General features: G+C 38.2%; 1 protein-coding gene across 1 annotated transcript in view; it reads right to left on the reverse strand.

The window, feature by feature from the left end:
• The window catches only part of LOC148367660 (CUB and sushi domain-containing protein 1-like), a 654,387-nt gene that overhangs the window by 137,900 nt on the left and 498,062 nt on the right, over positions 1-18,425 (reverse strand). Inside the window, exons 27-30 of the mRNA XM_088334675.1 lie at positions 17,443-17,569; positions 16,956-17,167; positions 13,560-13,751; positions 6,691-6,829 (exon numbers count right to left, since the gene is read on the reverse strand). Coding sequence (XP_088190801.1) covers positions 6,691-6,829; positions 13,560-13,751; positions 16,956-17,167; positions 17,443-17,569 — 670 coding nt within the window. The remainder of the gene's footprint in view (positions 1-6,690; positions 6,830-13,559; positions 13,752-16,955; positions 17,168-17,442; positions 17,570-18,425) is intronic.

Genomic DNA, 18,425 nt, shown 5'->3' on the forward strand with positions numbered 1-18,425 from the left:
TTATTTTTTTTTGCACTGCATATACATTCATTAAAACTTTTCAAACGAGTGCATACAACTTCGCATGAACAAGAATTTTTGAGCAGATTTAGTTTCAGTAATAAATAATGTCAAATATTGCCCTATTGCGCTATACATTGAAAAATGTTCTCCCAATGTTCATGTCCACATGGGTGTTTACATGTGGGTTTACTTAGATTCTACTCTTATATCTTATTTAATTCTCTATCTGTACAGTTGAGTAAAATCGTTGTATATCAATACACGTTTTCCCATGAAATTGAATTGAAAAATGATTAATTTGTTCCAAGGTAATCAAATGCATCCAAACCTGGAAGTACACATATTTTCAGTCAATGTTCATAAATATATCACATAGTATAAATAAAACTTTAAATAAGGTTACAAAAATGCAAAATATGAAGTACACAACAAAGCTTTATTAGTCAAGAACAGAAAAAAAGAAAAATAGATGAATAAATAAATGAAATTGACAAAATATAAAAAGTCAGTTAAGGGTCTTGGTACGATTTTTGTTTATCTCTAGAATGTTTTCCCCAAAAAATTCAGACAGTTTTCATCGAACGTCTCCATGGACCGTCCGGTTTAGGCGTTATACTCGCCTCAGTTTTTCCCAGCAATGTTTCTGCCGTCGACAATGTAATTGTGTCCTCAGCCAGCTCTTTCTCGTATCCAAATCATAAGAAGATTTTACATATCTCCATTTATTGCCGTCCCACTATCTTATTTTGTGATACTCTTTTGCTTTTTTGCTATTGTAAGTGGAGCCCTGGCTCTCTTTTTCTATCTTCTTTTTACAAGACCCATGGCTGGAAACAAAAAATGTGCAACAGTGAAAATGAACTAAACCCTGGTGGCTTAACGAACTAAATCGTTTGGGAATTTGATGGAGGGGGGTTTCAAGGGGTTCACCTAGCTGATAAACTACACAGGACACTGTTGGTGCGTAAATGCACTCAACCTTTAGTGGTAGCACCACTGACTTCGGATACCGGAAAATTTATCGTGTAACAAGAAAGACGCAAACTTTGGATACAGAAACATTTGTAAGATGGGTCAATCGTAAAACTGTGTTTTACTGTATGTGTTAAAAGGTTTAAAGAGCCACTATGCTTTATTTTCCTCTTCACCTATTTAATCTTATTTTACTTTAATCAGATCTGTTCGGGTGGAATACATTAGGTTTGAGGTTTGGGGGCCGAGGGGGGATGCTGGGAAGTGACGTCATGCTTATCCCCACAGTTTTTACAATTTTTATTTATATTTTTCAGTGTATCATGAAAATAGTGAAAGTAAGAAAAGGCCTGCTTCTAGGAGAGTCTAACGGCAACCTAAAGTATCTAATCTTAGTAATACGTGTTGAATATGTGGGCCGATGATAAAAATAATTTTCTGACAACAAGAATTATGGAAAACGATACCAAAATTTAATTACAATGCAATGATTCAACAACATGATATTGATGTTGATGAGATAGAATTTAATGTTTTTTCCAATGTAATTTGCACCCCTTGTTGCTGAGTGGTTAGGATTCAGCACTCCGACTGCTGTGGTCTGGGTTTGACTACAGTTGCTTCCAATGTTGTGCAAATGTGGTAGGCGATATTTATGAGTAAAGAATCATTGCACAAATACAGTACAATCACATCACCTCTTGCAATGTTCACCCCAACTTTGAGATCAAATGTGGGCAAAAAATGTGCAATACAAACGGCAAAAATAAAGATTATACTTTTATTATTTTATGTGCAGCCCTGGTTACAAACAATGCACGGCTTAGTACCGAGCCCCAGCCCGCAGGTTGCTGACCACTGTTGTAAACCTATTAAACTTTGCACCTAATACTTCACAAACTCAGAGCATCACAGACTGAAAATGGTTCCGTGATCCATTATCCCCGATCAAATATTGCTGTGAGCGCACCTTTTATGGGCTCTGCAGCCCCTCTTTCCTGTTACTGTTTTTCTGCATAAAATAAAATGCACTTAAGTGACTGCGAACTGTTATCCCTAATACCATATTGCTGTCAGTGACACCATCAAAAGGCCCTTTTTTTGCTGTCCAAACGGCAACCCAAATTATCTCATCACACTATTTTTACACCCGGTAATATGTGTTGAATAAAATGCAATGTTGTAGTCACGATCCATTATCCTGAGTCAACTACTGCTGAGATCAGGGGTCGTGACAGCAAATTTGCGTCATACGTGGTTTCCCTTTTTGCCAAAAATGACCGTACAGTATACATTAATGACTACTTTTCAGGCGAGTGGATACAATTCTGCATGAACGAAAGTTCTTAAATAAATTTTATTTAAGTAATGAATCATGCAAAATATTTCCTTATTGGTCAACACATACAAAAATGTTCACCCTGGCAGCATATTTGTTAGTCTGAATGCCCACACATCCGTATTCACGGTTGTATTTCTTATGGAGTTCACTTTTATATTCTTTATTTTCCATCTGTCCAGTTGGGATTAAAGCAGTGTGTGTGTGAGTGTGTGTGCGTGAGTGTGTTTGTGACGCCTGTGAGAGCAAAGGAGGACATTCAAGTGAATTACACTAACAGTGAGGTTGTGCTCTTGTTAAAATATCGACTTTTTCTCCTTTCAACGGACTTGTGCACTTTTCTGCCAGCGCTTTTATGGGATAACACCTCCCATAATCAGCCAATGTGATCATTGGCGAGGTTAACATAAGCCCTGCGAATGTTAAGGCCTGAATTTATATCTGATTTAGCAAGAGCTTAACGGCACATAAGCCCCTCTGTAGCGACAAAGCATTAAAGTGATCCCGGCAAATACATTTTTCCGTCGAGCCACGTTTTAAGTCTAAATGTCATTGAATGACAATGCAGACAGAGCTCGACCATACAATAGAGATCAATTATAATCTTAGCATAGCAGCCAAGCCACAAATGCCATGGTGATTATCACAAAGTATATGCTCATTTAATTAGCAGAAGAAGGTTTGTATAACATCCAGCGTGTTGTCGAGGGAGACTGTAACGTGGAAATATCGTACTCATCAAGGACATGGATTGTTTATCTTAAATTAAATTGTATTGTTACAAATAACCCCTATGATTGCATGATTGTAGACCATGTGCTGAGACAAGAATAATTTATTTGGTGAGCATGACTAAATGCTTGAGCACTGCTAAAAGGTCAAAATACAAATATTTCATCTCATACAAGTTGTTTATCGTATTTTTACATACACATTGACAATCACAGTTGACAAAAAACTGGTTGGAATTATGCCATTTAATGGAGGGAGCAGTGTACTTCATTTGTTAGGAGAAAAATATATACTTACAATTGCGAACATGGTAATTTTACAAATAATTCAATTTTAAACACACAGAAAAAAAACAGGTATTTATCACTATCCTCCTCCATGATCTGCTACCTTATCGGGGTGGGGGACTTTGTATGTCCCAATGATCCTAGGAGCTATGTTGTCTGGGAGCTGGTAGGGTCACCCATGACAAACAGGTTCTAGGTGAGGGGCCAGTCAGAACGCAAATCAAAAGACCAATTATGATGACACAAAACTTTAGGCCACGATTTCTGTTGCCTGGACGCTGGTTACCGGAGCCCCCTCTGGAAGCATATCTGGAGGTTGGGTCCGCTGGTGAGCGCCTGGTATCTGGGCCTTTGGTCATGGGGTCCAGCCGGACACAGCCCGAAGGGGACGACGTGGGTCCCTCTTCCCATGGGCTCACCCCCTGTTTGAGGGCTCAAAGGGGTCGAGTGCATAGAGCCAATACACGGCTACAGAAACTTTTGGCTTTTGGGAAATGGAATGTTACCTCTTTGGCAGGGAAGGAGCCCGAGTTGGTGTGTAATGTTAAGAAGTTCTACAAGATATAGCCGGACTCACCTCCAAACATTTGCTTGGTCTCAGGTACCAGTCCTCTCGAGAGGGCTTGGACTCCCTTACACTTTTGAGTTGCCCGTGGTGAGAGGCACAGAGCCGGTGTGGGCATTTTAGTTGCGCCACGGCTTAGCGCCTGTACGTTGAGGTTCACCCCGGGAGACGAGAGGGTAGCCTCTCTCCGCCTTCGGGTAGGGGATGGGTCCTGACTGTTGTTTGTGCATATGTAGCAAATAGCAGTCCAGAGTACCCACCCTTCTAGGAGTCGTTGGAGGGTATGCTTGAGAGCGCGTCGCCTGGGAACTACCTTGTACTGCTGGGAAACTTCAACGTGGCTTTGGCATGAAATAACTCGGCCATGGAAAACGACTTCTGAACGGCTTCGGGGAAATTCTAGTCCACCATCCTACGTCTTAGGGGTGGAAGCCGTGTGCCATCAATACTGTACTTAGCGGCGATGGGGTGCTGCTGACTTCGACCCGGGACGCTGTTGGTGGGCAGAGTTCTTCGAAGACCTCCTCAATCCCATTGACACGTCTTTCTCTGAGGAAGCAAAACCAGGGGACTCTGAGGTGGGCTCTCATATCTCTGGGATTGAAGTCACTGAGGTGGTCAAAAAGCTCCTCGGTGGCGAGGTCCCAGGGTTGATGAGATCCGCCTGGAGTTCATTAAGGCTCTGGATGTTGTGTGCGTGCCATAGCTGACACGCCTCAGAGTCTCAAGAGTGGCAGACTGGGGTGGTGATTAGCCATTTTGAAGAAGAGTGTATTCCAACTACAGGGAAAATCAGACTTCTCAGCCGCCCTGGTAAGGTCTATTCGAGGGTACTGAAGAGGAGGGTCAATGAGGAAGTTGAAAGTGTTTTTTCGTCCTGGCCGTGGAACAGTGGACCAGCTTTATACAATCTACAGGGTCCTTGAGGGTGCATGAAAATATACCTATACGGTCTACATGTGTTTTCTGGACTTGGACAAGGCATTCGACCGTGTTCTTCGGGAAGCCCTGTGGGGGATGCTTCGGGACTATAGGATACAGCAGTCTTATCCGGGCTGTGTGGCCCCTATATGCCCGTTGCCAGAGTCTGGTCCGCATTGCCGGCAGTAGGTCGGTTTTGTTTTCAGTGAGTGTTGGACTCCGCCAGGGCTGCCCTTTGTCACTGATTCTGTTCATAACTTTTATAGACAAAATTTCTAAGTGCAGCCTTGGTGGGAAAGGCGTCTGCTTTGGGCGCCTCAAATTAGCCTTTCTTTAGCAGATGATGTGGTGCTGCTGACTTCCTCAGGTGGTGCAGTTCAGGGCTCACTGTGTGTCAGTGTAATTTGAAGCAAGCTTTGTATATATTTTTTTTTTTTGAGAGGTTGCAAAAAAGTCTACAGGAAACTAGAGCGGCAGTCTTCCGCTTGCCATCCTTCGTACAATTTTTTGTAATAAGAACCAAATCTTGGTTTCCACAACTTCCTGTTATCAGCAAATTCTACAGTTTTGGGGGTTGCAAAATGTCCTTTTCAAACATTTGTACAGTGTCAGTCATTCACAGTAGTATTGTGGTTATTGTACTTTTACAATAAAGTACTTTTAGTTTCCCCAGAAAAATATCAATTTATGGTTGAAGCTCAACTACATCATGTATTGTATGGTCTTCACAAGCAAAACCAACCTGTTTTTTTATCTATAAGGCTGGCAATGTTTTTCACTTGCCGAGAACTTTTGAAGGCTTCAAAATGGATTATTGTGCAGACGTCTGGGGCAATAATTACAAAAGTTCCCTACAGCCCCTTTTTATCCTTCAAAAACATGCCATTAGAACCATACACAGGGTAGGATATCAAGATCATACTAATATTTTATTCCTGCAGTCCAAATCATTAAAATTAGATGATTTAATAAAATGTTTCACTGCACAACTGCTATTTAAGGTCAAAAAAACATAGAGCCAGAAAACATCCATAAATTATTCATTCAGAAAGAGGGAAATTATAACTTAAAGGGCTGTAGTGAATTCATAATCCCAAAGGTGAGAACCACCAGGAAAAGTATGTGTGTGTCTGTGTGTCGGGTCAAGCTTTGGAACGGTTTGCAAGACGAGATCAAACGGTGTCCAACTATTCACTTGTTCAGGTTTAGATACAAAGAAACATTCCTGGCGGAATACAGAGATGAGGAGGGTGGGGTATGAGTGGTGCGGGAGATTTGGGATAGTGCGTCTAGTTAACTTTGCGTTATTGTTGCTATTCTTATATCATAACTGTTATTATTAATATAATTACAATTGTTATTATATCATTGGTGTATTTGGTGGGGAAGATGAAGGGGTAGGGAATAGTATTGCTTCTTACTACCCCTTTTCAAACATATTATGTAACATTATTTTGTGGTTGAGTTATTGTTTTTAATCTGTTTATATTTTGATGTTGGAATAAAGTTTTCATTCATTCATTCATTCATTCAGATGGTTGACTAACAATAGTTTCTTTCTGATGCAGAGGGTTGATTTATAATTAGCAAACTGGCTGCCACTTGAGTTAGATGAAATAGTAACCTAAAGGGCAAGCTAAAAAATATTTCTGGGTTGATTTCGACTTGAAGAAAAACGAAAAGGACCTAATGGATGTGTGCTGCTATTTAGTCCTAAATATTTCATGACTTAAAATAACGTTCTAAATAACCGACAGAGGTGTTTCTGCATACACAGAATTCCACTCGCAGGCCCGGAGCTTGGAAAGCATTTTATGACACTTACACTTTTATAAAAAGCCACAACGGTCACGCCTATTTTGGGCCCTTACCTTTTGAAAATGAGTGCGATGACAAAGTCTGGGTTGACTCGGATTCTCCAATCACAGTCCTTCCCTGGAGGGTAAGGCTGGGGGTAGTTCGGGGACAGGATGACTCCGGAAGGACCACTGACGTTACCACCACAGGTTGCTGGGGAGAGAACCCAGAAATAGAGAAATAATGATCACACATCATTAAGTATTTTGGCGGGAGAACAACCTTTTGTCTGAGCATACATGAACCCCCCAGACACTGCTATGAGGTGGGGGTCAGCTACTGATGAGAGATGTGGCAAAGGTTGGAGATGAGAGAGAATAACACCTAATGGACCACTAAAATTGCCTTTCCAAATTGCTAGACTAGAGAAGGTGAGAGAGAGAGTGATTAGGCTGTGAAATTTGGAAACAGAGAGGGACTGGGGGTAGTAAGCACTAAAATCACCCCTGGTGGTCCGGTTATTTCTCAACAACAGAGTAGGATAAATATTTAGCACCAGCGATCAACTCGGGCAATGCTGCAAAGACATTAAAAAAGACTCAGGAAGGCAGGTGGGTGTGAACACATTGGCAACGGTGAGCTAAAGGTAAACAAAGGATTTGACTGTCGAGTAGATTACTCACACAAAGCCAAACTTCTCAAAATAACCTGGATAATGCCACTCCCAGGAGATGCATAATATTCAAAAACAAAGAGAAGACACAGAAGGGGATTTAAACCGTAAGAACGCCGTGGAGAATTCATGGCAGCGATGGGAACAAAAGGCACGCTTCCGTTGCAGACCAGTGGGATTGCTATCCACAATAAATCATATTATCCATGTCACTGAAATCAAATATGCGCTGCTAAACTTTTTTTGACCTGAATGGAATAATTAAGATTTTCTTGTTTGATGAAAATAGCAAGGACTAGTATATACTGTTTAATAATGTATATAATGTAGATTTTGTTGGTAAAAATAAAATCAGATACATAATAGCAATCTTTAATACGATTTTTTTTGCTTAATATTGTTTCTCTGTAGAGATGAGAAAAAGTTGAGGACACATTTCTATATTTTCTTAACTTGTTTATTGAGAAAAATAGGGGAAAAACATCTTTGAAATATTGAAAAACCTACTAATTGGGTAAGCTTTTATTATATTTCTCAGGTAAAATACTTTTTTATTTAACATGAGAAATATTTTAAAGAAAGTGATAACATTTTACTTTTGATCTGCAAAACTAACATCTTATATGTTCATACAGATATTCGTATTTGAAACAAATAGGCGGAGTCAAAACTTTATTTCAACTCATAAACCTAATTCATATACATTAAGCTTGTTTCTTTAGTAAATAAATACGAGATAATGCTCAAATTGACCAACATTGTGTGATACGGCAATCATGCTTTGCTTGTCGTATATATTCATTTCCAAGTTACATTGGTTATTTCATTTTTGAACAAAAACCACATTTTTCTGCCACTGGGGTGAAAATGTTTTGTTGCATCTCAATATTTTCCCAGATTTTTTGGGTGTGGCTAAAACTACTTATTGACATAAATGATTCACCACATCCACGCTTTCACATCGACTGATAAACAGAATAATTAATTGTGAGTTATAAGGTTATAATTAGCTATGTGCCAAACACGGTGTGTTAGCTACTGAGGTGATGTTTTAAGCTGATCCTGCTCTTTTCTATACCAATCCAATACTGAAAAAAAGCATTTATTTTTCCGGTTATTGTCTAGGACACTCAAGCAGGGATCGCCAATGTGGTGCCCCACACGGTGAGCTGAGGTTCCCGCAGATCTGTTATGAATATTACTTACCAGTGCCGAGTCATTGTGGTTTTCCAGTAAAATATTTTTTTCAAGTCTTGACTTAGTCTTTTAACCTCGTTTCAAATAACATACCAGGTAATAACATAGTAACAACACATTAACAATATGATGAGTTAATATATTAGACATGCATATTACTTATGCACTTATTAGTAACAAAAAGATGCTGCGTTAAAGTATAAGAAGCTTTTACTGAACATCGGATCTGAAGAACCATACGTTTAATTTATTTTTTAAAGATTCATTACTAGAGTGAAACATTACATCTTCCCAAAAAACGTCATCCCAGGGAGGAAATTTAGGAAGATTAAAAAAAAAAGAAATGATGTCTAAAAAAAAAGCGAAGGCTTGACTCATGAGACAGATGCGTAGAAAGGACTTGAAATGTGTTAGTGTTGCGAGAGTCTTAAAGGAAAAGTAAACAAAGGGCCAGAAGGTGGAGCATTGTAAGCATATTTAAAATGCATCAGAAAACCTATGAGATGACACCCACGAAGGAACTGCAATTGTAAATGTTGCAGTAGTAAGACAAAATTTGTACAATGAGTGCAGGAAATCTAGGAGTACAGACGATCAGTGGTAATATCTGCTGCAGGTATAGTTCTCAGTATGGCGACTTCAGTGAAAGCAGAAATCTTGTGGCAGAGCAGATGATATTCTCTTTAATAGTGACAGGGACAGATGATGAATGAGCCAATCAGAAAGTAGACATGTCGGGAACAAAGTTAGAGACATCCAACTGATAACAGAGTTAGACATCTTCACTGGGAATATCTTGAAGAAATAACTGAGAGCAAAAGAGACATAGAGGTGTAATTAGGATTGTCAAGAAAAATTGAGGAGACCAAATAAAGACAAACTCCTATGAGAACCAGATAGCAGGCCAATCTTTTGGTGTATTAGAAAAGACCAATCAAACCATCAGCTAGCTAGCAGCTCCAAAACTGAATCTGACAAACGTTGCCGTCACACTCTTCTACCACACCTGATTTTTTTTTCAAGTGGGACAGTACTTAGTGGAACGACATTAAACCTATGATAGTCTGCAGTGTTGCTTCAATCTGCAGCATCAATACAGTTAACAGAGCTTGTGAGGTTTCTGGCTCGTCGCCGGTAGAGATTTCAAAGCTGCCTTATCCGCTTTAGACGCACACTGTCAACCAATAATTAGAACAACTACAAGCCAACTAAAGATTCTGTCTGACTCAGACAAGGACTCAACATTCATAAGGATACGTCTTTAAGGCGGTATGAATGCTAAAAATGTAGTCTATCTGTTCAATGGGGTTGAACAAAATATGCTAAACCAGATATTTACACTGATTTACTTAAAAAAAAGACACTAGCCTGACCTACAGTATTAATTATAAACAAAGACGATGACTTACAAGCATTTACTCAGTGTAATAAAAGTCACATACTTGTGTTTGACTTTTTTTTTAATCTCTGAAACTATTTCAGTTTGTGATTCAAGAGCCAGGACACACGGTCGGTGAAAAACGACTCAGTGTGCAGCAGAGGCAGCATATAAACTAATTGTGTAAGAAAATGAAAAATGTATCTTCACTCAGCTTCAACAGCCCGTATTTCAGTAAACAAACATCACCTTGGACACATGAGCATAAAACTGGATGAGATCTATAAAAGAGAGCATCTGTAACAAATCTGCTGGGTTGTGAGGGGGGCTGCTGATGAATTATTTCCAGTGAGTGTCACACTTCGGACTGGAATCCAACCTCAGACAGCAAAAAACAAGGGTGTGGATCGTCCTGTTGGAGACGGTTATCAAGGGTTTTAGCACAGAAAATACTCCACAATAACTAGTTGAGAATAGTTTGTTGAATAAAGTGAACCCCCGGAATACGGTGACCCTGCCTTTCGACGTTTTTTTTGTTTTTTTGTTTTTTACAGTGAAATGAAATGATCTGCATTTATTTAGCGCTTTTCAAGTCAAGACTTCCCAAAGCGCGTTACATTCAAGATGGTACAAGATGTATCGACATTTCGTTCTGTATACACGTGTACACGAATCACAATAAAGTATATCTGAATCTGATCTGATTGTGCTTCATTTTTCCCAATAGCGGCCGTGCAGCCATGTAAAGCGCTAACCTGGTTTAAGATCAGGTAATTGTGTAATTTTGTGATTGTAATCCTGTGCGGTCCTTTGAGACATTTTTGTGATTAAGGGCTATATAAATAAATGTGACTTGATTTGACTTAACCCTCTTATTGGGGGTATTAGGGGTTCAGTGTCTTACACTTCGACATGTAACACGGAGGAGCCGGGATTCGAACTGCGATTTCTTGATCCCAAGGCGAGCGCTCTACCTCCTGAGCCCAGTGTGGAATAAAGTGTTTTTCAGCCCCTCTTTAAGACCTGTTCCCCACGATATTGAAAAACATTGTCTTTAATGTCATTGATATTAATATTGTAATACAACAATATTGGATACGGCAATCCAGTCCAAGCATGTAATAAATTATTTAAAGATAAAGCATATAAAAGGCAAAAAAATATATTTACAACGTATATATACACATAAACGAGACTGGCCTAAGTTATAATAATAGTGCAATGTTCATGAACTAAAACAATATCGCATCGTAACAATCGTCTAATGAAATAAAAAAAGTGAAATAACATTTAGCGGCAACAACAAGGTAATTCACATGACTTCAACAACAAATTATTTCAGTGTTGTAATGTTAGTGCTTATGCAGAATTAAGTCTTCAAGATGTCTGTATGCTATCGATCAACATTATATAACATGGCGGTCGGCAATTGGTTTGTTTCATGGCATCATATAAACACAGACACTCTATATTTTTGTACAGTTTTTTTTCTATATGGTCCCAAAACTAGCAGAGATGCTAAACGGGGGAACAAAAACATGATAACCATGGAAACAAAGCTTGCAATTATCAAGAAATATGAAAAAGGTATACAAATGACGATCAACAATCGTGACTATGAAAAATAACAAGGGGACGAATTAAGCAAGTCAATCTTATTAGGGCATGACAACCTTTGCGAGTTGAAGTCTTAAATAACTTTAATGTTAATCAACTGTCTCCCTCCCCCTCTGCATCCCCTTATTAACATAAATGAACCAGCTCTTATCACATCACAACAAAGGATGGGGATGAAATATAATATTACTTTAAATTTATATTTTTTCCGCATGCGATATAATCAACGACATTTATTACAAATAATTGGTACTGACTATAGAACATTTTGTGCACTGATTTACTACTTGGATGTTAAGATTTTGGGCTTTTACATACAAAACAACCAATTGTTTGGTGTTGCTTTCAAAAAATGAACAATTTTCTAAGCTGCTTTGTACAATATGCTTTGAATTTACTAATTTTAGGGTGTAAGGGGATAATAATAGGGAATTAATGTTTTTTAGGCTTTGTGTGCCATGTTTTTTAAAAACTGTCATTTCGACCAAATACAATTGCACACAAGCCTATGCCAAATTTTACCTTTGAAACATAATATTGCATGATGCCTGATAATGTGTATTTCAACCCACATTTATGTAGTATTGCATTTCTTAACAGTTAAAGATGCACTGTTACGTGACATACTATAATGTGCATAGTTAATATCCCATAAATATATAATTTAGGGCCATAATCTAACACAATTAAGCATCGCCTGCGGTTTCGAGGACCATCTGGTACAGCAGCAAGACACTGTTAACTTGAAGAAAATAGTTGAAGTCCTCACAAAAAGTAATATAGCCCTCTAACGAAAACTTTTCATTAGATTATTAGAATGTAAAGACATGATGGCATGGTACGTTCTACATGGAATAAATACATTTTCATATGTTAGTGACCTAAATTGCTTGATAACTCATGACAAAATGATGTAGCTAGAAAACTGAAATGAGAAAACAACAGATTTTCAAATCATTTGAAAAGCCTAAACTTTGGAACAATAAAAGAAAGCAGAAACCTCACTACAAGATTTAATACTGCACATTTCTGCGAGTTCAAAGGTTGTGAGATAAGATAAGGGCAGAAGACCATTGATGGGAAAGTACTGATAAGTGGGATACAGCTAGGAAACACTTCACTAAAATTGTTGGATAAACATGATGTTGTCATGATTACTGATGCGGGGCACCTGAGTCTGCTCCGTTGACGCCAACAGCCGCGGACGCTGATTGGCTACTTCCTCTTTTTAAACCCCCGCTTTCCTGACAACACTCGTCGGATCGTTTGTGAACCTACGCTACATGCTAAGAAAATTTTTGTGACTCCTGACTCTATCCTGCCATATTCTCCATCTGATTCCCGTTGCCTACCTTTTTCTGAACTCATTTACGTTTTTGCTCCTCCGCGCCGGCCATCGACTTGTTTTTTCCTCGCTCTCGACTTTGCCTGCGCTCGACACGGAAGTGCCACTTCCGCGTTCCCAGCGACCTGCTATCCGTGACCGACGATCCCCGGATGGCGGGTGCAAGTCCTTTCCTCCTTCTAAATAAAACTGAGTAAAACTAACGCAATTGGGTCCCGCCTCCATTCCTGGTCCATGACAGATGTACATCTACAAAAACTAAATGAACAATGTGATCATCAAAGCAATGATGTGATGATTAAATAGTAAACATAATATAGCTATAAAACTCATGCAATGATGACAACATACTTAGTGACCTATTTTAATAATCTAACACCCACCCCTTTCCACCCATTTCTCTTCTGCTCAATGAATACAAAACTGCTGCATTAAGAGTATAGATATACTTAGATACACAATTTTTCTTAAAAATCTATTTATATGGATCTTTTTTTTTCATTTTTCAGACAAAGAAGACAAAATAAAACTTGCTGCTTTATGTCATTTGTATTATCATTTTTAAAGCATGTTTGCACATAAAGAAAAGGATGCAATTTAATTTAATCTAAGATGTATGTTATTCATATAGCATATTTAACTATACAGTTGAGGTTGAAATAGGTTTGCGGCTATAGAAGATTGAAATCATGCATTTGTAAAGGCAGTGATTATATAAATAATGCACACCCACCAATACACGTTGGCGGGTCAGGCTGCCAGTAGAATCTGTTGTCCATTCGAACACACGTGATGATGTCAGGGCCTTGGAGCTGATAGCCTGGGTCACACTGGAACGTCATACTATCACCAGGCTCCTTACTGTCCCCATATCGAGAGCCATTTACCGGGACGCCAGGGTCATTACAGGTTGTCGCTGTTGTGGCTGGACGAAGTGAGAAAAATCAAACACAACAATATTATGTCTAAAAACAAAAGATGCAATTTGGAGACACACAATAGACCATTATGCGCCGAGTCCAAAGAGGCTGAACTGTCAGTGAATTGAAAATGCAGACCAACATGCTGCATATTGTGTATTGTGTAGACTCCATCATCTGGCATGGCGGAGTTTGGTGTCATTCCTCAATATAACCCTGCTTAGAATGTGCTGCAATTCTGAACTGTGATGAATTTTTTTCTTGTATTTGTTGTGAAAATAACAAACTGGCAGTATTATCGCACCCTATCCTAAAACCCTGTGTCATCTTGTAGGTCAAGTCAAGTCAAGTCATTTTTATTTGTATAGCCCTTAGTCACAAAGAGTCTCAAAGGGCTTGTATTTTGATTGAAACTATTACTAGTTTTCTTTGAATTGTTTTGCTAAACAAATAACCTTAAACATTTTTCCTGAGGTGAGTGAGGCATGAATTGAGTTCTTTTGCTTGAAGACAGTTGTTGCCTACCGGCCCAGAAATGTGCTTTGTGGTTATGTTTCATCATGTCTGGATTTTTTTCCGGGCTAGTCCATATAGAAAGTTACTTGAGATTAGTCCTATTGTTCTGGTTAGCCCAAGTATATAACTAAGAGGGACTTGGTTTATCTATGCCTGTTAAACGTTGTTTTCATCACATATTTCCATGTAATTTACCATTAGATGTGATTGTATTGTGTAGTGCTACAGAAAATGAGTGCTGTAAAACTATATAATAATCCAAACTACAGAGATTTCAAGTGACCAAACTGCATTTCTCCTCATTTATTGGATCAGCATTTCACAAAGTTTTGGGTTTTGGGAAATACCTGTATATTAGGTTTGACTTTAGTAGACAATTCAAATAAGACGCGAGGTTTTAAGACCCTAGACACTAGATTTTGAAAGTGAAACGAGGACCTTGAGGAGGGCTCTTAAAGAAGAAAACTCTCCCCTGAGCCCCCTCTTGATGGTGTACAATTATGTCAGCTCTCTCTAGGTGATTCTCATGTAATGTAAAATAAAAACAAACTTCTTGACTTCTGACTATTCAATAAAAATGCATGTTCATATTATACTTAAATTACTTTTGCTTATTGTTTAGAACAAGAATGTTGTTTTTTTTTAAATAAATTATTGTTTACCTCTTTGAGGTGTTGTATAACACACACAATAAAAATCTACTTACAAATTAAATAAACAAATTAAAACCCCAACTACTTATTAAAATTGTGTATATTTGTGTATGACAAGATAAATCACATGTTAAAATATGATTATAAAATACAGCCTACTTGAAAGTATATTTTCAAAACATGTTTTTCTATAAGTTTCCCATACCTGAGAATATAATAACACAGAGGTTATCATTATGCAAACCAGTATTGCATTAATGGAAAACATATCACCTTTACCTAAATGAACATTGGGGAGTTAAATAATTAACATACTAATGAAACAAATACCAAGACTTTGATTAGCACGCCAGAGTCAATATTTATATTCTAAATGAGGAGGGTTTCAAAACCAAATTAGTTTGAGAGAATGAGAGTGTGCTGCATATGAATATTAGTAGTTCAAAAAAGTATATAAAATATGCACTATTTCAAAGATATAAAACAATTCATACTTTTCATTTTGTACAAGTAGACAAAAACCTAAAAAACATAAGCTTACCATACAGAAATACATTTCCACACACTGCTAAACTGGATCCCTACAGCTTATTGACTGACCTTGCATCCTTCACCATCAATGCCAAAGCCAGTATTTCCTCCCCAACATATCCACAATCCATTTCTATGGCACGGTTTTATAAAATTCAAAACAAAAAATAAGTTACAGATCTCAAAAGAAGATGAGGGTACTATTGCAGTCTGTAAAAGCTAATGCTAGTTGTATGGTTAACTGTGCTTATTTGTGTATCAACGATTAAAACTGTTTGCCAAAGGCGTTTTACTCCGACTACAATCGGTCTCAAATGTGTCACATCTTTAGTTAGTCCTTCAGGAGAAGAAAAGGTGTGCAGAAAAAAAAAATATCTCTCAACCATGCAATCTGGTTCAAAGTCTGCTCGAGAGTTCCTACGACGGCTTGAGTCTCATAAAAAAGAGGTATTGCCTCTCATTGTCACTATTCAACTGGGGTTGTGCAGTGAACAAATCAAACGGGGGGGGCATGAAGTGTGTTGTGTGTGATACCCTCGTTTAAATGTACAAGGATAGGCATTTGATGTGTTTTTTTGCACGGATTAGCTGACGTCTTTGGGGAACAGATATGTCCTTCTCACCCTCGCACGGAACTGACAAGCGGGCTTATTAGGGTTTCGCTCGACTCGGGAGTAAAAGGAAAGGGGCTGAATGAGAGGAAAAATGCATGTTTAATTATAATTATGGAGCTTCCCAGTGTTCCATCCAAGTGTGTTGTGTTTGAGGTGAGCAATATATTGCTGTGCGTTTTAGTTTTCAGGATCACAAAACAGTGTGCAGTTGTGTGTTTGATGGCGGCGGTAAAGGTAAAATGGTCCTCAACTGGTCCTGTGATTGATTCTAGCTGCCACAATGGATTTCCAAAACATGGGTGATGATTTTAAAAGGAGACGTTTTGGGGTTGAGCGGCTCATAACAGCAAAGGCCATCACTGCAGTGAAAGGCCAAGTTATTGCATAGGTTAGACTTTTTTTTTTATGAAGACCAGACATTGTCACTGGTGGTAGCTGTACAAAAGGACAAATGGCAATATGATACTTGTAAAATATTTAGGAATCAATTTGGATTGTATGATGTGCTTAATATTGTCCATAACCTTAGAAAATAATAAATTGATTAGTTCTTAGAATTGAAAGTGTTATTTATAACTGTCTATTGAACATTGTTTACTACAAGATTAGACATAGCACTCCAGGATAAACAGATAAGAAATGGTGGCCATTTTGATAATCCAGTCCAGCAAAAATGTCATTACAAACACTCAGGCTACATAATAACCAATAATAATTGGTCATTAGCTAAAGCTTGAATGTTTATGATGTTTTGTACAATTAATGCCAACTATGAAAACAGACGCCCCTGTGATCGATAAAAACAGCTTATAGGCACCTAGAAAACATGCCATGAAATAGCACATTGTTTGGGAATCCTTTTGACCACTTTATCATTAATTAAAATAAAACTCACTCGAAAACTGGATGGAAAATCCTTGCTTGCTGATAAAGTAGTCCGCATCAAACTGAAGAGTAAGTATGTTGAACGTTGAATGGATATCTTCAGGCAAGGCTGGACCGGACCATTCCTTCAAAAGGATGCCTCCATCTGAAGAGCCAGAGGGGCCGTCCCACACTTTCAGGATGTCATGGCTGATTTCCGTGTCAAACACGATGAAGTGTAGACTACGAAAAAACAAAATACTAATTAAAAAACCCTGCATCTTTTGCCTCATATCAGAATTTTTATGGTTTGAGTTTCTATGAGAGGGAGGATTGTTCAATACAAGACAATAACACAGGTACAGCAGATACATTTTAGACAGTCTTAAATAAAAAAGAGAATCCCCAGATTTTTAAAGAAAGAGCTAACGGATTATCAATTGCAAACTATGTTATGCATTAAGTATTGATGATCTTGTTCTCAGATTCTGAAGATGGACTAACTTCACGCTAGTTACCTGATTGTTTTTCCAGTATCTGCCTCTATTGTCCAAGTACAGTGGAGATTGTTGTCATATGGGGCAGGATATCCCGGAGACAGAATTCGTCCAGACACTGCTCCAGTTATGTGACCTCCACACTCCGCTGCACGGAAACAACATGTTAACATTGTCAAACACTGGCTTAATTACGTACTGTGTTATTTACAAATCATGGGATCTTTTGTTTGCAGTTGTTTTAGAGAAAGAAATGTAGCATTTCGTAATTTTAGGACTATAACTTACAGGGTGCGACTTATACTCCGGGGGCAACTTATATGTGAAATTATTACCACATTATTACGGGGAATGTCATTTTAATATATTATTTTAACACGAGACTGCAAAAAAGCACTCTAGGCTTGTGTTGATAATTTTAATCTTGCCATGTCGTGCCGCACAAATATGCACTTTTTGGCCGGTGCAACTTATACCCCGGAGCAATTTATAGTCTGAAAATTACGATACAAAAAACAGAAAAGAAAACTACAAACGTTTTTTCTGGATTACAGTTCTCATTCCAATCCACCAAGAAGATGTTTAAAATGTTGAGAACAAATATTTCCTCTTACGATAACAACTAATGACAATAAGCCTGTAAAAAAGACTTCTGACACAACTTGTCAGCATTTTGCACTCTTGTGTCAATAAATGCCATTACATTTTCTTTTTAAAGCCAGATCAAACTGCTCATTGCAATGACACGCTCATTTGTGTTTGTCAGTAAATTACCCTGAGGTTTGAAGGCTGATATAAATAATCAGTATGGAGCGGATATACTCCTAAAATCACCCTTGACTTGCTGATGCTCCAGCTTTAAACTTGGAAAAGGTTGCCGAATGTCTAACTGAAATATGTATTTTCTTCGAAGGATCTCCCAAACTGTCTAAAACTTTAAGAATAAAAAAAAAAAACGTTCTATATACGACCGATAATATGATGATACTTCATGCGTGAGTCAA

The sequence above is a fragment of the Urocampus carinirostris genome, chromosome 4 (assembly GCF_059441175.1).
Source record: "Urocampus carinirostris isolate Australia breed hairy pipefish chromosome 4, RoL_Ucar_1.0, whole genome shotgun sequence".
NCBI classification, from domain to species: domain Eukaryota; kingdom Metazoa; phylum Chordata; class Actinopteri; order Syngnathiformes; family Syngnathidae; genus Urocampus; species Urocampus carinirostris.